The 22,121-nt window shown below is 29.8% G+C and overlaps 4 protein-coding genes across 7 annotated transcripts; 2 read left to right on the top strand and 2 right to left on the bottom strand.

Annotated features, from left to right (window-relative positions):
* Nucleotides 1-722: 722 nt before the first annotated feature.
* Bma-dhhc-1 (uncharacterized protein) lies at nucleotides 723-3,172 on the bottom strand (the record flags this gene model as incomplete). The annotated part of the gene is made up of 6 exons (XM_043075555.1): nucleotides 723-890; nucleotides 1,110-1,338; nucleotides 1,587-1,716; nucleotides 2,069-2,252; nucleotides 2,667-2,759; nucleotides 3,059-3,172. 6 exons carry the CDS (start codon nucleotides 3,170-3,172, stop codon nucleotides 723-725), a joined length of 918 nt encoding a protein of 305 aa, XP_042931489.1.
* Nucleotides 3,173-4,656: 1,484 nt separating this feature from the next.
* Bma-ndc-80 (HEC/Ndc80p family protein) lies at nucleotides 4,657-10,591 on the top strand (the record flags this gene model as incomplete). Of its 4 annotated transcripts, XM_043075552.1 has the most annotated exons (17): nucleotides 4,657-4,692; nucleotides 4,929-5,026; nucleotides 5,608-5,670; nucleotides 5,769-5,868; nucleotides 6,257-6,403; nucleotides 6,630-6,758; nucleotides 7,092-7,160; nucleotides 7,552-7,663; nucleotides 7,921-8,012; nucleotides 8,204-8,317; nucleotides 8,470-8,610; nucleotides 8,838-8,933; nucleotides 9,247-9,390; nucleotides 9,716-9,871; nucleotides 9,949-10,065; nucleotides 10,244-10,384; nucleotides 10,520-10,591. In XM_043075552.1, the coding sequence occupies 17 exons, from the start codon at nucleotides 4,657-4,659 to the stop codon at nucleotides 10,589-10,591; spliced, it is 1,827 nt and encodes a 608-aa protein (XP_042931486.1). The 4 variants fall into 4 exon arrangements, with proteins under 4 accessions (XP_042931486.1, XP_042931487.1, XP_001894611.2 ...); XM_043075553.1 differs by lacking the exon at nucleotides 8,838-8,933; XM_001894576.2 differs by lacking the exons at nucleotides 4,657-4,692; nucleotides 4,929-5,026 and having other exon boundaries at nucleotides 5,642-5,670.
* Nucleotides 10,592-11,453: 862 nt separating this feature from the next.
* Bm2809 (S4 domain containing protein) lies at nucleotides 11,454-12,478 on the bottom strand (the record flags this gene model as incomplete). The annotated part of the gene is made up of 3 exons (XM_001894577.2): nucleotides 11,454-11,627; nucleotides 11,908-11,983; nucleotides 12,234-12,478. The coding sequence occupies 3 exons, from the start codon at nucleotides 12,476-12,478 to the stop codon at nucleotides 11,454-11,456; spliced, it is 495 nt and encodes a 164-aa protein (XP_001894612.1).
* Nucleotides 12,479-13,981: 1,503 nt separating this feature from the next.
* Nucleotides 13,982-20,211, top strand: Bm3451 (uncharacterized protein; the record flags this gene model as incomplete). Its single annotated transcript, XM_043075551.1, has 17 exons — nucleotides 13,982-13,990; nucleotides 14,337-14,464; nucleotides 14,812-14,923; nucleotides 15,067-15,206; nucleotides 15,383-15,469; nucleotides 15,682-15,796; nucleotides 16,231-16,320; nucleotides 16,691-16,822; nucleotides 17,398-17,520; nucleotides 17,630-17,776; nucleotides 18,026-18,197; nucleotides 18,407-18,615; nucleotides 18,896-18,979; nucleotides 19,277-19,381; nucleotides 19,469-19,546; nucleotides 19,815-19,868; nucleotides 20,089-20,211. 17 exons carry the CDS (start codon nucleotides 13,982-13,984, stop codon nucleotides 20,209-20,211), a joined length of 1,908 nt encoding a protein of 635 aa, XP_042931485.1.
* Nucleotides 20,212-22,121: the final 1,910 nt, after the last annotated feature.

The following is a 22,121-nucleotide window of genomic DNA, read 5'->3' as shown; positions in this document are numbered from 1 at the left end:
GAATTAAATCAAACAATGCCACTAGCTATATCCTACAGTAAGAATTACATGACTAATAAATAGTACAAGCAACAAAAAATTTGATTATGCAAAAGAAAAAAAAAACCAAAATTTAGACACAAATAAGCACAGTAAATACACAAAAACATATATTTCATGGCAGCGGCCAGACATCACCGCTCATCGTTACAAGTATTTACTTACTGCTTAATTAATTTAGCATTCACATACTCATATTATTACATTATAGTTATTAAAAGCATACTATAGAGCAGAAAGCGTTTGAAAGCATCGCAAGAAAGAACTTTTAATTTCGAAATAAATATAAACTTATCTGAAAGAAAAGCGGCGATATATAAAAAACATTATTTCTTAAAATTAAAATATGCAGATCGTTTTCTTTTTCTTAACAAAAAAAAAAAAAAAAAATCTATCTTTTCAGGAAAAACGAAAAACGTTATTGTTTCGTTCAAATACAACCATTTATAAAAACATTCGCAATAATTATGATAAGCTCTTTCACGTTTTGCATATTTATTAGGCAAAGTAACAGTTATTAAATGAAAAAATTAAGATATCACCAAAATCAGAGAAATTCAGAAAACTGCAAAATAATCAACCGGTACAGTCAAATTTTTCGAAAAAAATTTTTGGAAAAATTGGATAAGTTAAAAATTTTGACTTTAAAGCTATACGAGAGAAGAAACATTGATTTCTGTTCTTCACATAGTCTTCATATCATTCAGTGGCTTGGATTCACGTGTTGGATATGAAAGACCATCAGAATCAAGTGGTGAAGAAATGAACGGCATTAACAGTGCTATAAACCAACGTCTACCCATAGCTTGACGTACGTTTTCCATAAATCCCAGATTATACGCATGTACATCCTCAAAAAGAATTTTTGCTTAATTAAACAAAAGATTTCATAAAAATAAGCTATAAAATTCTAGTAATATATCCTCAGTAAAAAAAATTTACTTACTTTTCATCGAAAAAAAAGACCTGCTGCTGTTAATCAGAGCATTTATACTGGCAATTCATCTTTATTAAAAAAAAAAAAAAGAAAAAAAAAAAGAAATAAAACATTAAAGAGTGGAAGCACGTACCATAAGATATTCCATGCGTGTTTGCCCTCGGTAAAGGCAAAAAAGCTGAGCTGTAATCAGATAACATAGAAAGACGAATACAGTAAACGAAAAGATAAAGGTCATTACACATAAAAACTGAGAAAAACTGATGATGCGAAAGATTAGTGCCAAGTGAGGCACTATCAATTCCCACAGTTGTAATGGTGAAAAACCACCGAGTGACGTCCACATAAATGACCAATTCCACCTAAAGCATCCAATATAATTATCAACCGGCACCATAAGACATTTAAAGGAGACGCTAATGATGAAATGGAAAGGGATTCTGTTCTAAAACAAGTAATCCAGTCAATTCTAAATCCATCTCAGACTGAAAAACGCTTTGTCGGCAACTTTATCAGCAAATTATCAATTTTTATAAAAAATTGAGAAGAGATCTGAACTAAGTGTTTAAATTTGTGTTATGTTGGCATTTAAGATGAATGAAGATATTACATTAACACAGTAAGGGATATAATCCATAAACTGCAAATAGCACTAATGTAATAACGCTGATTAAAGTGCCCAACACATACGGCGACAAACGAACTATGATGATCTCGTCGAAATACACATCTGTCACAAACTAAAATGTAGAAATGCATCATATGAAAAACAATATGTACTCGAGCCAAAATAATAAAAACTTGAAAATTTTCGACCCAATTTTTCAATAGTATAATAAATTGTTACGGATTTGCTGATTTTCCTTCAAATCAATTTATTTGATATATTAGGAAAATGGATACAAACAATATAAACAGTGTTACTATTCCATAAAATATAATCATTTCGTATCAAAAAGAAAGAAAGAAAAGAATATGTCTAGATTTTCTAATATACTCACATATTATATACCAGCTTTAACTATTGGAGAGTGACTAAAAGTTTGCACACATCGAATTTTACTGCTTCATAGTTGATTATACTAAAATTACCTGGACAGTGATGCGATCGTGGAGGCTCATTTAGCTGACAGTTATAGCAAAATCGATAACCATGCTTTTGTACTGCTGGCAAATCTGAGCAATTACCATTTGGTCCAACAGATATAACTTTGTACACATTAGCAAATGCATTTAACCCAAACAGCATCAATATACCAACTCTTAAATTCCATCCCTGAAAAAAGTGTAAAACTAAATATGATATAAGTAAAATCAAGTTTTACTCGACATACTATAATCGAAAAAAAAAAAAAAATCAGCATGAATTCCGCTTTGCCTCATTAACCACTTAATGATAGGTTTACTAATCACTTAGTGATAACTTTATTCAGCACTGAATAGCACGAAGAGGTAAATGTCTCATAAGTATAAATCTATATTTAATGTTCAGCACGACAATATCGTAGTTAGCATCTCATTTGCTTATTTGATCTTTTCTAATAGAAGCTTTACCACGAAAGCACAAGTTTCATGTAAAACAAAAAATATTTTTCCTTTATTTAGAAATGTAAGTCATGCATATATACATGAAGATTAGATTAAATAAAGCTTTGAACTAAACAGGAATTATAAAATAAGGAAATTATACCTTCGACATTACTTCATGCTCAGTCGGTAATATCGCGAATATCTCGAACAGAAATCCAAGTGGTAAAAGTATGAATAAAATGAACATCGCTATCTGAAAGATATTACAAATACAAAATTTTTAAAAGAAGCCTCGATAGTGAAAGAAATAAAGACTGTGAAGATCACTGATAGAACTGATCTTAGAAACCTAAAGTTTACTGAGAAATGATACAGGAATATATCTTAGTCGAGTAGTTTACACCATTATCTAAAGCACACTCCAAAGTAGTACAAGAGCTTATATACAAATGAGTTCATTTTTGGAAATCGATATGCAAGTAAGATGAAAACATTTTATTGTACATGCGGTGGAAAGAGACACTATAACTGAATAAAAACGTGAAAAAATACCCGATCTTGTGTTTCGGATGGTAGAATTTCTCTGAGTCGTCCGGTAAAGTCTTCAAGCATATCCATATGTTTGATAACACCATCACAATGAAGACGATTCTGTTTATATTGCATTTCTCACTAGCTCACACACAAGTAAATGCAATAATGAATCGATTAGGTGGTATTCAGTTGTTTCGTTAATCGGGCAACACTATAAAATTGAAGGAAAACAATTTATAGTTGGAAATAATTAATTATTATTAATTTTCTACATGATATCCACATCCTTTAATCCAATTTCCATAATACGATCTTTCCTTCGGTAAATATATTCTAAAAATTAACCTTCAAATGATATAATAACATCATAAATATAACATCTCGGGAAAGCACATGAAAGTTTGATAGAATGCAGAACTTAATTAAAATAAAAGAAAACATTATTACGCAATAAACAAACAATGAAGCAATTTATCAGTTTAATTTACCATAACAACCTCAAATTCCACTAATAAAATCATAACCAAACGAAACATATTTCATTAACAAATGGATCAAATATTAAAGAATAGTGCTTGATAATCCTAAAAATTCACACTTATTTGCTAAGAACTTATATTTATTTAATGCATTTATCCCATTCAGTTAATCATCATATAGAACCATGAAATTAACCAATGTTATATAAAAATTCTCAAATCTTTTAATACTAATATATAATATCTCGCATCTCTCCGTGCTAAAAAGAAATCTCTCAGATCTCTCAGTGACAACATCGAATCTCTCAAATCCCTTAGACCACTCAATAGCAACAAAAAAACTTTGACATTGTACATAACCACCTGAGATGTGTTAATTTTCAAATTTAAGCAACCGTACAACGAATGGACGAATTTTGCAATCGGTGCGTGAATGCGCCAATTACTTTTGTTTAAAATGAAATGTTTGACAAACAGGTGGGGCGTTAAGGGTTCGACATGACGTGGTACGTGAGTTTCATGCTGACATCACGTAAGGTAGATTTGTTACTCCGTTGAATCCCACGTTGAGGGTTTTTTTTTTCGAACACTGTCGTAGCACAATCATTCATCAATCATATTTTGAAATTTATTCAAATGCGATAAGATGTGTATTTATTAAGCTAGAAAATAGGTTTTAACTTAACAGCTAATTTCTGTCACAATAAAGTAGTCGATGTGAATTATTTATAAAACTGATTTCTTTTTTTTTTCTTCTTAATTTGTAAAGCTAAAATCTATTTTTTAATCAATTTCTGAGTAAAAACCTTCTCTATCTTTTTATGCTGGTATTTCTGCTTCCTTAATGCTTTGAGGAATATTATACACATATTACTTTCCTTAATGTATGTATATAAGAAAATGTATATCTGTGCTTATTTGCATATTATTTAGAATACATTTGTATATGAGTATAGCTAATAATGTTTCTGTTCGCTATATCTTGTATGTGTATGAACATAATGTTTATTAATGCATATGCATGTACCTCCATTTCATATACCTCAGTGCGAATTATAATTCATTTTATGTAGTAACATATTCATTGAAATAGTGCGATAATTTCTAATGATTTGATTTTCAAAATTATTTTTTTAGATGTTTGATCCTAATCGAAAACCTCTTTTACCGCAGGTATTTGTCTTTTCTTTTTATTCAACTAAATTGACAACATCAGGTGATTAGAAATGTTTGCGAATGTTTTTCCTGTGTTGTTCGAGTGAACAGTTAGTTTTGTATATATCTATCAACGTAAAATGGTGTTCATTTTCAGCATAAGCATTGTCATCTTTAGTGAAATGGAGAAAAACGGAAAAAGGCTTAAGAGACACTTAGACGAAAAGAGTTATTTATAGAGGTTTTATCTTTAGGTGGCCAACTCAGCACAGCGATTGTCCATTACTCAAACGCCTGTAGGAGGACGTGGGCCACCACTTACAGGATATTCCTCTCTGCGGTCTTCTAGAAGGTACATATTCTATTTATCTCACAGTTTAGGTGATATATTGTAAATGTACTGGATTTTAATGCACCAACCTTATGAACCGTATAGAATAACTTCAAATTTCACGTCTACGAATGAACTCATTCTTCCTCACCATAGCGCATGTTATTCATGTTTTATGCGACCATAATTTGTGATGTAATTGGCCTACATAATTGCCGCAAGCATCAATATAAATTTATGTTTAAAAAACAAATTGCACTTGTGCGACAACATGCGAAATGGATGCTTAAAAACGAGAAACATAGAAACGTACGATTTTTTCCGTCCTTAATTGAAACAATAATCCTTATTGCCTTTTCCATAATTGATTTAGAGTTCAGAGGCAGCTTTGACATCAAAATGTCTTGGCATGTAGAGAACTACTTGATTAAACATAAAGTAATGGAGAAAAGGTAATGTAATGGAGTAATGGAGAGTATTATGACTTCTCAGTGAAGGGTATTTTTATTATGAGTTTCAGAGAAAATTTCAATTATTCTTAAGTTGATTCCATTTGCAAAATATGATTTCTTTTCCAAATAAAATGATAAAAATTCTTATAGCGGTATAAACAATGAGCGGCGATATAGTTTGGCGATGAGTGGTGTTCCCTCTACAGCATCAAAGTTTGCTTTTCGTTTAACTTTTAGTTGTCAGAAATGTTGCAAAAAAGACAAACAAAGAGCCGACAAGCCATAAATTAATACAAATTTTTGACTCTTAGACGGAGCAGTTCATTTTTCAAGTCAATATCGAATCCTGGTGTTGTCATGGATCCTCGCAATCTCAACGATCGTCATGTTCAGCAACAAATGCAACGCAAAGTAATGCTTTTTTTTTGTTTATTTTCTGGGCACTTAGTCTTCCCGTTAAAAGTGCAAGAAGTGATTCCCAATGCCACCACGGAACCGTTTGAAAACGTCATCATGATGATTGAATTTTGTAGGTAGGATTGTGTACTAAACATGAATTATATTTGGAGAAGTTTGAAATGCTGAGTTAACATTGCCATCTTACAATTTCATCTTCTGAGATTTGTTGAAAATTTAATCACTAATGGATTTAGTTATTGTGATGTGATACTTCATATCAGAATTCTCTTTTAAAAATATTTAAGAACAAAGTCTGGTTATGTAGTGAAAGGCGTGATTTACTGACTCGCGGAACGGTTTTAAATAAAACTAAAGAGATTTGGAAATCTTGTTTTTGCAGGTTTTGCAATATTTGCGTGACGAAAACTATCCTCAGACTAGCGAGAAACTTGTCAAAAATCCGACGAAAACTGAGTTTGCGCGGGTGTTTGAATTCATCTTTCAACAGTTAGCACCTGATTTCACACTACGCAAAATTGAAGATGAGGTAAATTTTACATTATAACGATCAATTTTTGGTTCACTTGTTTCCAAACACTCATGTCTTTGTTACATCCTGTTACGTAAGCAATCGACTATACCATAATTTCCTTGATAATGGCAAATTCAGGGAAAAATAAATTTCCGGGGAGAGGAAGTTAGCTTAAGGCTGATCCTTAACTTTTGAATACAATATTATAACGTGTTTTAAAATGAGAAATGTTTGTTTTGAGATGCCTCGCCTTTTTCGCACCATTGGCTATCCGCTGCAGCTTAAGCCTTCTACTATGCAAACCATTGGTGCAGCGCATACCATGCCATATCTTCTTGGAGCTATTACTTGGCTAATTGATTTGATTCAAGTAAGTTATTCTTGTGTGATTAGCTCAATTTATTTAGACCACGCTGATAAAACCAAATCAAACATCGACTTGCCGATATCAAAAACAGTCTGGATTGTGGTAGTCAAAAACCGTAATTTATTTCCGGCTGTTCTTGCTATAATGAATATTTGTCTTCTATTACGATAATGAAGTTGTTAAAACGATCTTGTGCTTTGCAGTTGATTCTGGTTAAGTCATCTCACATGTATCAGAATTCCAGAATGTTACTTCAGGACAATTGTGTTTGAATGGCGAAATCTTTATTTTTTCTTGAATATTGTGCAAACTTAAAAATTAGACTCCTGTTTGTAGATGATTGGGGAAATATCACCACAAGATTTACTCCTTGCGAATGAAGAAGGGGATGGTCAGAGAAGATCGGTGGGTCTTAAATATCCTTATCTACTTCTGGATAAGTGACAAATTGCATAACTTTATAATTCATAGTTCAACATCAGTTTATTTTAATATTCCTTTATTTGTTTTCACTAATATGTGTTAATTACTCTGCCTGGTTTATGAATATTTTAACATATTTCGATTCACTGTGATTATGTCTTATTATGCTAGAAATTTTGGAATTTTATTTCCGTAATAGTAAAAATTCCATCACAGAAAAATTGGCTGGGTTCATTTCCTTTATTTTATTATTAGGTATGTCTAAAAAGTTAGGTTTTCTATTATTTGAATCTAAAAACTATTAAAACTATTTCGAGAAAGCCTTTACATAACAGTCTGTTTGCAAAGCTATGGAAGTCATTTGTTTGTTTAGTTGGCTTACGGCTACATGGTTCGATGTTATAAGAAATACTGCAGTAATCCACTGCTGGGATTCATTATGGACAATTACAAAGATGAGAATAATGTCCTCCTTCAACTTGTTGGTTGGTCTGAACGAATTAACTTTAACTTTGTCATAACCTACAGCTGACAATTGCTTGTATAATCTCGTTGTTCGGAATGAATGATCCCAACTGGTGGGTGGACGTTTGTTACAGCTGGAGCTATCGAAGTCCTAAAATGGAAAGTCTGTAGACATTTCAAGTTTTGGATCTCAAGAACTTTGGAGTCTCATTATATAGACTTCGGAATATTTTTTGAACTGAAGCATTTAGTTTATGAAATTCATTATGAATTTCAGAAGAAAGAGAAGATATCGCGTCACAGGAAGCTGAATTAGATGCACAAATTGTCACATTGACAGAAGAAATTGCAGAGCTCCACAAGGATAAAGTGTATTTTTATCCCATTGCTTTATGTTTGCTTCTGTTAAATATCTCTTGTCGAGTATATTATGTCATTTTTCCTATTTCGAGTCATCTTTTCGAAACTTTGTTTTGTTATAGCTTTATCATTACTGTTAATAAATTTAGAAATTTAAAATTAAACTTTCCGGGCCTATTAATAGATTTAGTGTATTTTAGGGAGAGATTGATAAGCTTCAAACGAGCACTAAAGTGCTGGAAGAGGATTTAGGAAAGATGCAGATATTTAAGGATGAACAGCAGGAAACACTTGGTGAAGAAAAAAAGAAAAAAGTTGGTTTTTATCTTTCTTATGAAGTATTCTTATTTTCTATGTGTATTAACTTTATCATTGATTTTTTTTTTAAATAGTTTGAAGGTAATGTATGTATTTCTGATAGATAGTGTTTAATTGCTTGTGGTTTAAATGTGCAACTATACTGCAGGAAAGCTTGGAAGATAAAATTCAACAGTACAATGTAATGATTGCTAGTCTTAAAGAAAAGCTTTCTGCGAAAGAGAAGCAGTTAGCAACGCAGTCAATGACCGGTGAAGAAGCAAGAGCTCTTCGTGTTGGGAAAGAAGAGGTCAGTTTCGTTGCACTTTTATATGTAAAGAATGAAAGTACCTTGAAATAGTTTGAAAGTTATTGCTTAATACCAGTAGTGTCTATCCATAATACTACGGACAATAAGTGAATGTGAATATAGATTTTAATGTAACAAAAGAAGAGAATCACAGTGGCAGATATTGGATAACTATTCGGAATTGGTAATTTTTTTGCGGTTTTTATTTAATGAAGGGAAAACTTCAGTTGAAAGTTCGAATTGAAATAGCAAATAAGGAGCGACAAAATATTGAGCTCGAAAATGACCGAATTCTTTCGGTCAATTTTAAAGAAGCTTCTCAGGTTTATTCATAGTTTTTTTTTTTTTTTTTTTTTTTTTTTTTTTTTTTTTTTTTGTGAAGGCTATCTGTATTGTATTGTCAGATATGACAAAATTATTTGTAGGTAGAATTTTGAGGGAAAAATCAACACATATTGACTTATTATATATATATATTGCTAGTGCCTACAGGGATAGAGATTTCATTTAGGTGGTATGATATCGCGGTGGTTGACTGAAAATTTCCTCGGACGTCCTTGTTGATGATCATATGAAATTTTAAGAAATATTTGCCGCAAAAACCTGAGTTTATTGAATGATTGTTAAGTATTACAGTTACGTGAACGTTATCGAGTATTTGTCAGAACCTTCGAGGATGTAAGCAGAATGGTGTTTGGGGCGTATGATCCGTTCATTGATGTGCTGGATCAAAATTCTCCGAATGAACCCCATTTTGTGGAATATCTTAATAAAATTGAAGTAGTCAATGTTTTTATATTTCTTTTGTGCCTGATAGCTGTATTAAATTAATAAAATTATCGACAGCATATTTTTTGTTAAAAGTTAAGGATACAAAAATAATCAGGAATTTTTCTTATATTTTACCTTTGCCAGAGCAATATTAACAGAAAAAAAAGAAATATTAATAACAGCTTTGTTAAATTGTTAAATTAAGTTCAGGGATAATGTTGAAGTGTTCATATTGCTTTTTGATTTCTTTGCTGCACTAGCAATAGTATGCTGTTGGTAAATCATAAAAGAAATGGACTACTGCAACGAATAAAATATTCTAAGTTATTTCCAGGAGAAGTTGGATGAACTTAGCAACGAAATTAACAGTTGGATTAAGAATACGGAAGAGAAACTAATAACCGTAAACAAGGATGTGACTGAACTAAGACAAAAGCAAGCATTTTCAATAGAAAATTTGAAGTGTAATCAGCGACAAATTTCAAAAATGGTATTTTTTTATTTTTTTTAATATTTCTAATGTAATTACGCGAAAAGCATGAGACCGAAATCATGATAATTTTTTAGTCTCACGATTTTACGCTCAAGCGTGAGGATTGGGAAGAAGAACGTCAAAAGACGTCATTGGAAGTGGATGTGGCACAGAGTGAGCTTGATAGCTTGCATGCTCTCCGCAATGGAAAAGTAAAAATTTATCACTGCTCGATTTTATTGTTTCAGTTTACACGGAAATCAAATAACCACTCTTTCATTACTGTTTTTTTTTTTTTTTTTTTTTTTTTTTTGATTATCTCCCTGTGAAATGGCATATGTCCATTATAAAGTAACTAATAGTGAACTGAAATCACACGAGCAATTTCAGCTTTCCGTGCATGAACAGCTTGCGGAAGTACGAAAAACTCTGCAATCTCGACAAATCGAATTTAATGAAGCAAAGAAGAAAATTGTGAATGAAGTGGCAGTGAAGTTTTCGATTTTAGTGGAACAGTGGGAAAATCTTAAGGTCAATATGCACGTTGCTTTCTTTTCCCAATAGTTTTACTTTCCAAAAATTTTCTGGTTGTTGCATTTATATAATATAATCCAGTCGTTTTTTTTTTGATTTCGCGATATCGAATTGATTCTCGCTATATTGCAGAAATGCCAACTTCAGTTACGTGACGACGAAAAGCTGTTACGAGAAGCTTTAAATAATTTCACTGATGATTAATGTGAGATTAGAAACCATAATGATCTGACTTGTAATGATATTTAATTACCGAGTATAGTTTCCATGAATACCACTTTGTTTTAATGAATTATTTTATTCCTACAGTTTCTTTTCTGAATTATTAGAACATCTTATGCTTTAATGAATAGTCTCGAAGTAAACATAAGTATAACATCGAATCAAATAATCTACAGTAATTAAGAATACTATAAGACTTTATCCTCAATCTTAAAAAATTGTTTAGTTGATTGTGCTCTTTTTTAGTTCGAAACAGAAATTTATGACTGAAAAACTATTAAGGACATTATTTTTTATTTTTTTAGAGTATGACTTGTCAACTTTTTTTAGAATCTCAGTGAAAGCATAATGCTTATGTTAGTTGTTATATAGGTTGCTTCACATATCTACGATTTCGAAGTCATTCGAAAACCACTACTATTTACAATAATCTTATTTATTCATTTCATTGAGCACTTATAAATAGTTTTAAATTCCAAATCACAATATGAAAATAATGGAAATTACCAGCAGACAAAAGAGACAAAGTCTTTGCAAACAAAATGGAAAAAGACAACGAAATAAGGACAAAAAAAATATGACAAAAAAAAAAAATTAATAAAAATAAAGTGCTTACAATACTATTGTTGAAAATCAGCGCTGGTAGAATTCCATATGAAGTCATCTAATTTATCATGTCTTATATTTTATAATCGTTCTGAAGAGTTCACTAGCAAAAGTTAGCAGTTGGTGTCACAGATAACTACGAAAAATCCGAGTACTAAGAGATATGAATTTTTCATACTTTGCTATATACAACAAAACAACGCTCTGAAAATCCCGTATTACAGCTTATTACCATAGCTTAGTTTTTATCACGCCAATTTTGTACATAGAAGTCTTTCCATGATTTTAGGTTGATATCATAGCCTTGATCAGTTAGAATATAATTGATTATTTCGATTCTATGAACTTCAGCAAATTTAGTGTTACCCTCCACCGGTTGCTTCCAGATATCAATTATGTCGTTCTGTTGTACCTGTACTTCGTTGTATATTATTTCTTTCGATTTTTAGCAAACATTTTTCTTTCAATAAAATCAATGGACAAATTTGAAGGCGATAAATATTTGGTAGATGGAATAATAACAATTACAGCAATTAGTTGGGAATTTCAATTTTTTGGTTTTTTCTTTACAGTTTCTGTAAAAAATGTTCTGGAATGCATTCATTTTTGGAATTGATGGAGCAGTACTAAACTGTTCATAAATGAACTGCTAATTATCTATAGTGATGATACTTTTAAGATCAAATACTTACATAATAAGCCGCTTTTTTCGGTATATCTTCCTCGTTTATTTGCACTTTACCTGTTAAAATCAACTTTTCAGCTTGTCTGAAACCAGATTTTCACCAAAATCTCTATTAATCACTACTAGCAGTTATCATTTTTTCCGTAATAATACTTACAAAGAACTCCCATATCTTGTGATGCATGGTAATCATCTGTAATTATATTGTCTAGGAAAACAAAAGAGATAACTAAAATTGCTATATAATTCAATTAATTTAAACGTAAACTTAACCACTCATTTTAAAAAAAAAAAAGTGGGAAACTAAAAGAAAAAGACTGAAGAAATACGAACCCTCGTCCTTGTCCAACTGCTCTAGAAACGATCGAATCAAGTCGTCGACTGCTCACCTTGAAAACTTGTAATCGATAATCTTTCGGTAAGCCATCATCAGGTATCTCAACACCAATGTCTATTTTTGGTCGTCGATTATTCTTACAAAGTCCTCCGAATGTTTGGAATTCACGTAGCACATTGATGGTACCATAATCCGAAGTGTGATTTAAGCGTAACAATCGTGATATCGTTAAAGTTGTCATCTGAAATACTTCCATCATTTGATGTTCAGTATGCATGTAGTACCACAATTCTATTGTGTACGACTTCTCACTTATAATTATTTTAGCATTTCAAATTAGGTCTATTCAGTAATTAAATTAGATATTTTAAGCTAAGGATCAATCTTGGATACACTGGTGATACTTGCTGTCTACATCCTGATTTTTTCATTATTAATCGTTCAGCATTATTTAATCGCATGCTTCGTAAAAAGCAGACTGAATCGAAACTGTTGTAAAATAGGGAATTTTGAAGTCGTTTAGGTCAAAAAAAGAATCAAAATATCCCATGAATTTGTATTTACTTCGACCATTAATAAACTCAAAGATTTCATGAAATACGTGTAAAAGCTATCAACGTTGAAATCAGTAATTTGATTAATTAACTAAATAAGTCATTTCCATAAAGATTTACTAAAGATTTCAGGAAAAAAAAAGTCCAAGTTAATACAATAAGTGAATTAAAAGTGGTGAATGAGGTATTTAAAATTAAAATTGACAAAACATGTGCAAATAAAAATAAACAGAAATATCTATTAACTTTATTCCGAAAAAAGAAACAAACAATATGCAAATGAGAGCAATTATAAAAAATTCCGAAGTTTTTAAAATTATAAATAGAAATCAAATTAAAACAAAGTAATAACTAGTCATGAATGCAAATAAGGAAAGGAAAAAGATTTAATTAAATTAAATTATGTGTGAGTGACATAAATGAAAGCACAGCAATAATAGAAAGAAATGGAAAGAGTACAAATAATAATAAAACAGGATTAATTTAAAAAATGAATCAAAATAGATAAATGACAAAGTTAATCGCAATTTGTCTTGCGATATTTCTCTTCCTCTCTCACCTTTTTTCTCTCTCTCTCGTTATTTCTTGATTTTGACTGGACAAAATAGCCGGATAAATACCGGACAAGACATCCGGCTAAAATTATGCAATAGTTTGAAAGATTACCACACAAGCAACTACAAAACGATTAACTGAACTAATACTGCCGAATTTTCGTCGTTAATATTGATGAATGCTAATGGTAGGCTTATATTCGAGATGCGATTGATGCGACACTTTTGAAAATAGCACTGATAATTTGTGGATTAACTTCTGCTTTGCTTTTCTTTTTTTTTTCGTTGCAGGTTGTAGAAGAGATGTTTGATAATTAGAAGTTTGATAATTAGAAATAATGCAAATTGCATTAGTAATTTATTTTACTGCCAAATAATTTTGCTGTGTCATTTTTCAAATTAATTTTAAAATAATTCTTATTTATGGTATTTTTTTTCTCTCAATTTTAAATATGTTATATGATGATTAATATTTAAGTGATAATATCTTGTCAGTTATTTTTTCTCTTTATTTTGTTTCTTTAATGAAGAGCGTTAATATTGGAGCAAAGTAATCTTCGTTTTTTTAAACAGCGATTTTTGTCAACGAAGTGTAACTGTCACCAGTAATTGGCAAAAGCTAGCAGTTCGGGTATAATGGAATTGGTGAGCATTTTCTTGCTGCTAATTTATAATAAGCACAGTTAATGATTTTTTTTTTTTGCTACAAAAGAAGTAGATTATTATCTAATGAATTCAGTTCTCCAGGAATTTTCTAATTAGATGTTTTTCAATCAGTTAAGTAAATTAGTTGCTTTGCTCTATCAATTTAAGATGTCATAATGATTTAATATTATTTCTTCTAGTTATGTATTTGCATAAAAATTTTCAAACTTTTCATTGATCACTTTTTGGACAATTAAAAGAGTTGCAAAATAGCACAAATACTTTCCAGTTTGTGCGTAAGTTAGATTCGACAATTTTAGTCAGTACGGTGAAGATTCTCTTACAGATACCTTTATCACCTCAACCATATCGGCCATGTTTATTACTGAAATGGTCATCGGCATGTATACTATTAGATTGTGCTGTTAATATGGATGCACTTTCATCATTTCTTCCAGCTGCGCTTTATAAAAGGTTACATTCAATTTTTCCTGTTTAATTTACCATTTTATTTTATCCTTTTTTATATTTCGAAAATTTTATCCTTTTTTATATTTCTGGAAATCATTTATCATAAAAAAGTCTTTTTTTTCGTTTTTTCTCTTTTTTTTTTTTAATTTTATCAAGCTGGAAAAAAACATATGCAGAATTATTAGTTTTTCCTCAGCTAGCTAGTTGCGGTTTTTGCACTTGTAATGCTTCCACTATGCAGTTTTCTTTTTTTCTTACATTGTTTTTTTTTTCTTTTTTTATTTTTGAGAACTTTATAGTTATTCAAATACATTGTGTAGTATATTTATGATGTGGTTTTCAAATTTCAGTAAACTTTTTTCAAACTTACCAATGTATCCAAAAAATGCACCGAAGTATTGTCTTAAACGCCACGGGGAACATGTCCTTATTGATGGGCCGTTTGAGGTACATCCAGCACAGGTAATTTTTTTTTTTTTCTTTTTTAAATTTCAGTTGAATTATTCTTAGCTAAAACTACTTCCATATTATTCCAATCTTTTTATTCACTCATTTCATAGTTAATATCAATTTTTAGTTGGTTTAAGAAAGTTGCAATTCTTCAGATTTGCTGTACATCAATGGATTCTGTAGATGCGATATTGGTGTCGAATTGGATGTCTCTTCTTGCACTGCCATTTTTTACAGAAGAAACAAAATTCACCGGTGTCGTTTATGCAACTGATCCAACACTTCAACTCGGAAGGTTATTAAAGTGATATTCGTTATATTCCTTATAATATTTTATTAAAATTTAAATTTGGGATAACGGTTCGATCTAATAGGATTATTGGGGTAAAACGAGAAAATTTCTTCAGAGCAATCATTATATATTTATATAAGTAATTCATTTAATTTTGCTAATTGCTTAATTTTTTCAAGATTAGTTATGGAAGAATTGTTGGATTTCTTCGATAGGGTGGATCGAGAGGAACAAGACTATTCATGGAAGAAACCAGCATTGTTCATGTATGTTCTTTGCAAGTTTTCTCTGTTTGTCCGTATGTTTTGCATGCAATATCCTTGAATTATTCTTTAAAATTCCTGCCTAAAAAAATATTGTGTGATAACTATTAATTTTATACATTACCTTATTAATTTTATACATTGCCATTTGATATTGGAATTTAAGGGACAAAACGGTAGTTTTGTGTCTTAAATCAATATAGTTCAGTTTTTAGGAGTTTCCCTAATGTTCCAACGAGTGATCCACGTGAATGGAGACCATTTTATAGTCGTGAACAAATGGAAAATTGCTTGGCAAAAGTGCAACGAGTGTCATTTCGAGAATCCATTGTAAGTTTAAGACATTTTCCAGTAAAATTTCATCTAGCAGTATTTTCAGACTATGATGATTTTAAAAGTTTTGTCATTTCTTAAGATTATGATGAAGTGTTGAGGGGAAATTATATATGACTAAATTATACTCAACAAATATGTTTAGAACATAAGAATTACGCAGCCATAATACAAATATATAGAGTTATTTGGCCGTGATACAAATGTCTAGAGTTATTCGGTAGATTCTTCATACCCGCATATTGCGATATGCTGCAAATAATAATAAAATGACATTGTATGGAACATATGATATCAATATTTCTGATATACGATTATACAAAAATGCTATGAAATTAATGTTACTAAACAAAGATTGGCAATTTAACCGAATTGTAAGCCTTATTTGCTACATATTTTGGAAGTAATTAATTAGTATTTTGATTTTATAGAACATTCACGGTGCTGCAACGGTTGCGGCATATTCAAGTGGTTATTCAATAGGATCATGTAATTGGATTGTCCGTACCGAACATGAAAAGGTACACATTTCTATAAAATTGAATTCCATTTTATGTTATTTCAGTATCTTATTTTCAGATCACTTATTTATTCATTTCTTTTAAGACTTATTGTATTCTATATATGTACGGGAAGTATATATATATATATGCATTTTTGGGGCGTGTACAATTATTCTCCAGAAATTTATTCCACTGCTTTCTATATTTTTTCAACATATCGTTTTAAGAATTTGAACCGTTGAAAGTGACTTTTTTCTTCTAGTGAAATGATATTGCAAGCTTTTAATGTCTGACATAAATTATGACTATGTGATTAGAATTATAAGAATTTTCGTGCGTATTATGTATTACGACATGCATATTACGAAAATATTTTTGACACTTTCAGATAGGCTATTTGTCAGCAACATCCTCAAGAAATTCACATACAAAACCGGTTCAGTGGGATCAACTTCGTGGTTGTGATGCTCTTATACTGACTTCCATTTGTCGCTTTCCGGAACATAGTCCTGAAACATCAGTAAGAAGTTTTGTTACTTGCATACGCAACGTTTTGTAGTTGATCAGTATTCCCAGTCAGATGTTTTCGTGCTATATTGTTTAGCTTTCAATCAGTAGTCTGTAAATTAACCATTCGGCTAGACGAAAAGAGAATTTAAGAGTGAAAAAAAATGATAAAAAGTATAATAAATATCTCTTGCATGATCTATGAATTTATTGGTTGAATTTATTGATCAGGATTTGGGACCTCCATTGCTTGAATTCTTAGTGTTTAGTCGTTCTTTATGCTACATAAAAAATATTCTTTATGGATTATTCATTAGGGTGATGACCACGAAAATTCTGATGACTAAACCGAGAAACCAAAGACTTTAAAGGAACTAGAAACCAAAGTAGCCTTGATGATAAGTTTTGCAAAAAAAGTGCAAAGTTTTGTGAGTGTTCGAAATAACGTTTTTTCTTTTACCATTTATTCGAATTAATAAATGTTTCCAGATTAAAATTTTACTTTTCAATTGTGTGATCCATTTATTATATATTGATATTTCGAGGCAAATCATTGTCATAACACCACCATTAGGCTTTAAATTTAAGGTATGCCATGCATTTGCTGTCATCGCTGATACACTTAAGAGAAATGGTTCTGTATTGATGCCAATTTGTCCAACGGGTATACTTTACGATTTGCTTGAAGTTATTTCGATGCAGTTAGATCAGGTAAAGAAACTTACATAATTGTATAATTCGTGTTTTAAAGTCATTTTGAACCTTTTGGAAAATGCATCATATTTATCGGATTTTGTTAGTCGTAATAAACTATTTCAAGCATGATGTACCAGTGGATGTTCCTGTATATTTTATTTCACCAGTTGCCGAGAGTACTTTAGCATATTCAAATATTTATGTTGAATGGTTATCTGAAAAGAAGCAAAGTATGGTGAATATACCAGAAGAGCCATTTAAACATGGACTGGTACTTTTTTGTTCAGAAGATTTTTCAATTAAATTAAGAAAAATTGTTAATAATCAGTCATTTCATGTTCTATTTACGTATGATTTTCGTTTTATTGTACCAACAATTGATGCTACAATAATAGGATAGGCCACTAAGATAGATGCGCTGTTTATGAAGGAATATTACCCGTAAATAGCAAAATATTTAAATTTATTTTTAACTCATGACACTGAAATAAATTTCGGACATTTCATCTTTTTTTTTTAGACTTCAAGAAATGGTCGCTTAAAAGTTTATGATAATATTTATGGGGATTTTTGTCGACAAATGCGAACTCCATGTGTTATTTTTACTGGACATCCTTCATTACGAATCGGTAATGCTGTACATTTTCTAGAAATGTGGGGGAATGATTCAAAGAATGCACTGATTATGACAGGTAAAATTTTAATTCTTCAATTTGATCATTTGAAAAAAGTAAAAAATTAAACACGATTTGTTCAAATATACATTATCACATCACGCATTATTTTCTTTTAGGTGTAGTTTACAATATCAATCGTTTACTATAAATCACTCTTTGGTTAGATTGTATGTTAGTTTGAATTCAGAGAACTCATAAATTTCATCAAGAAACTTTCGTTTTAGATCCAGATTATCCAATTCAGAATGTGTATGGACCATATGAAAAACTTTCAATACGTGCTTTTTTCTTTCCAATTGAGACAAGGTTAGATTTTTCACAGCTTAATCCTTCTATATTGCCGGATTTAGCGCCAAAGCTTTTGGTTATGCCCGAAGTTTACACACAACCGCCACCAAATTCATCTCAACGTACCGATTTTGTTGTTGCATATGTAAGCGTTTTTTTCTTGTATTTTTTGTTTTTTTTTTTTTTTTTTTTTTGCTTACTTTTTTCATCTAAGTAAATGTGGAAATGTAGTTGCAATAACAACAAAAAACAGCTGTAAATTGTGTGAATAGTTTATTTTGTTGCACATCATTTTGTGTTTTTTAGCAAAGTTTGTAAATCCAGAGTTGTTTCTGAAGGTTTGTGTTTGAATTTTTTCTTTCTTGCACTGAATCAAGTGCTATCTGTAATAAAGTTATGAAAATAAGTTTAATTTTTATTCATAGAATGCGAGAGCTACTTTTCGTTATGGCGACACTTTTACGATACCTTCGACAGCAAAAACAAAAAGAGTTCGTTTACATCCAGACGTATGTTTTTTTTTTCTTTTTTTTGCAGAACGAATTGTACTACTTTATTTGTTTGTAATAGTATTTGGTAATTAAACTGGTTTATTCGACTTCTCAGCTATGTAGTAAGAGACGGTCGAAATTTTGAGAAAAACTGATGGAGACTGCTTTTGTGAAAGCTGAATATTTAGAAATGAGCTAGACACATTTCCTAGAAAAGGCATTTTCGTTTTAAATAAACTCCATTATTATCGACTGGAAGTCAAGTAATTATAATTATATATTCTATTCTTTCTTACTATTAATATTAGCTTTCAGACTCTTCGATGTATTGAGTTACGTGGACATTATGATCATGGTGACATTGGACTTTCGTCACTCAAGGGAATTCTTTCAGTATATGATAATATTTTGGAGCTTAATGTAAGTTGCTATCAATTCAGTGAGTTTTTTTTTTTTTTTTTTCGGAAAGTCCAGCGTCTATTTAGTACTTCGCCTAGCTATTTTTAGCCAGATATGAACTCAAAAATAAGGAATGTTTGTGTTGGAAAACTGAGTGCTGAAACATTCGCTCAAGCTTTAGGAAAGGTAAATTTGCTTTGCTGTCGAATTTTTCTTTGATTTCAATTCACTGAATAATGAAATAGGAAAGATTTTCGACTTTATAACTATTCCTATGCACATTGTCAACTGCTTAATTTAAATATGGATCAAAAGGAATTGTCTCGTGTCCTATCATATTCCTCATAAAATATTAATGTAACATGTACTTTAAAATGATAATGTAGCACTAGTATTCATCTAGTAGTTTCATTTATTATGCCAGATTTTGTATTTATTCAGTTGGTATTTTCAGATGAATTTGAAATATTCACGGAGTGAAATTAATGGGAATGTTTGTTTCACATGTGTAAGCGTTTATATTTTTATTTCTTCGCTTTATTTAGATCTTGTATTAGATACCAAACATTGTTTTTAAATGGTGAATGTAAAGTGATTAATAATCAGAAAAGAGCAAAATTTTAAATATCATTGCAATAGATAATTCCAGGGATTATTTATCATCCAGTCTTTTTGCATGACTAATTTGCTGATTCACTTATTTACGAATTTAACTTATATAATTTCAGGATACTCTTAACGCTTCTGTATGTATTAAAAATGGCGGTTTTCGAACAGTTATTAGTAGTTCAAGTCGAGAAAATCGTCAACTGTTATCGAAAGCTGTTGCAGTTTGTTTGAAAACATTATGAAACAACTCGTTACCATTCCACTTGTACAATGTTATGTCATTTGCATTTGAACTTAGAAAATTTGGTATATTTATTGACTAAAATTAAAGATAAGAGCTTGGTAACGCATAAATGCAATTAAATATTTTATTCGCAAAATGTTACACTCAGTGATTTTTAATATTGTCACAGTTGTAGTAAAAGATTAGAAGATTTTATGAATTGATAAAAGATAAATGAGTCATTAAACTAAGTTTAAATAATTGTTCCTACCTCACTTTTTTGTACAAATTATTCATTTATATTTCACCTTCCTGAATTATTTGATATAATGAAGAATTAAATGTTCTATTTTCGATAGTGTTCTATTTTGTGCTTCCAGTGTTATTCACTAGGAGAAAAAAAAAAAAGATTTTTATTTGCATTTGATTTTAAAAAATTTTTACTTTGCTAGTAACTTTAGTAATTATTACGATTTATTAATTATGAATGCAGCTATATTAATCATTTATTTCTTCTAATTTTATTTCATATATTTCTGAAATAGCTTGAATTCCTGCTTTTTGTCATGGATTTCGAGGATTAGATACAAAGATATTGAATTATTTTGATTATTCATATTTCTATGACAGAAGTTAGACTAAATTATCCTCGTATATATTAATTTTAAAATGTAACAAAACAAATATAAAAGGAGTACTTTGTCAAAAAAAGAAAAAACTAATGATAGAATAACATTATTGGTGACAGGAATAAGTGATCTAATAATAGTGAATTATGTCCAGTGTTATTATTAATCCGAATGCATTAATAATTAACTGCGATACGTTCGCCGACTGGTTTTTGAATTTGTAGGTGTAATTTATGTATATTGTGATACATATTGATAGTAAATCAAATTAATTACTTCTAGCAATAATAACAATATTAACAATAATAATATAAAATAATAGCAGTAGTATTTTTAATAATAAAAATAGTGACGTTAAATTTCCAAAAATTGTCAAAGAAAACGTAAAATTGTTGCAAGAATGAGATGTCAATAACGTTTGTAATTGCAAAGATTTAGCAAATAAATGATTATAGAAAATGGATATTGTATAGTAAAATTATTTTATGGTATTACATAGTAGAATATAGGTTTTCTTTTTTTTAAAAAATCCTGCAACCTATGTGGTTGAGATATTATGCATGTAACAATTATTGGTTTAGAAATGACTACGCATGAAAAACTTCAATATTATTAATTTGTCATTCTTTAATACAATTTTATTAATTTCAAAACGAATGGTTCAAAGAAATAAGAAAATATTCAGTTCATAGTCTTTCCAAATTAACATTGGAAAAATTATTAATTTAGAATTATATGGTTAAAGGACACTAAATAGAACTGAAATATATGAAAAGAAATAGAAGGAACAGGAATAATTGGTTTCAAAAATTAGTAAAAATATTAAAAGAAAATTTTTTTTCTCTCTCATATTACAATTATAATAAAATAATACTACTTCTATTTTTTCAATTTTTTGTTTGTTTTTTGTTTTTTTTGTTTTTTTTGTTTTTTGAATATTTTAGCTATATATATATATATATATAATTTTGAAATGAATATATAATAAATCTTTTTAATCTTTTTATGTCTTTTTAAAAATTTTTATTTATATTCAATCGTCGTTTAGTTTTTCTTTCATTTTTTATTTTACTATTGCATTAAATCTGTACTTTACAAATCAAAACCAATTTTTTTACACTAATTATTTGAATTAAATTTGATTTAATACAATTATTCCCTTTAAATAAAATTCCTTCCACAAATGTTTGCTTTTTATTCAAATATTATAATGATTCCTTCTCTAAGTATTTGTTATACATCCAATTGACACAATTTTTTAATAATGCACTTATTATGAATAAATATGCAAATTTTATTA

Source organism: Brugia malayi (genome assembly GCF_000002995.4).
Source record: "Brugia malayi strain FR3 genome assembly, contig: Bm_v4_ChrX_scaffold_001, whole genome shotgun sequence".
NCBI lineage: Eukaryota > Metazoa > Nematoda > Chromadorea > Rhabditida > Onchocercidae > Brugia > Brugia malayi.
Note: the sequence above shows the minus strand (reverse complement) of the source record. Positions and strands in the feature narration are given on the sequence as shown.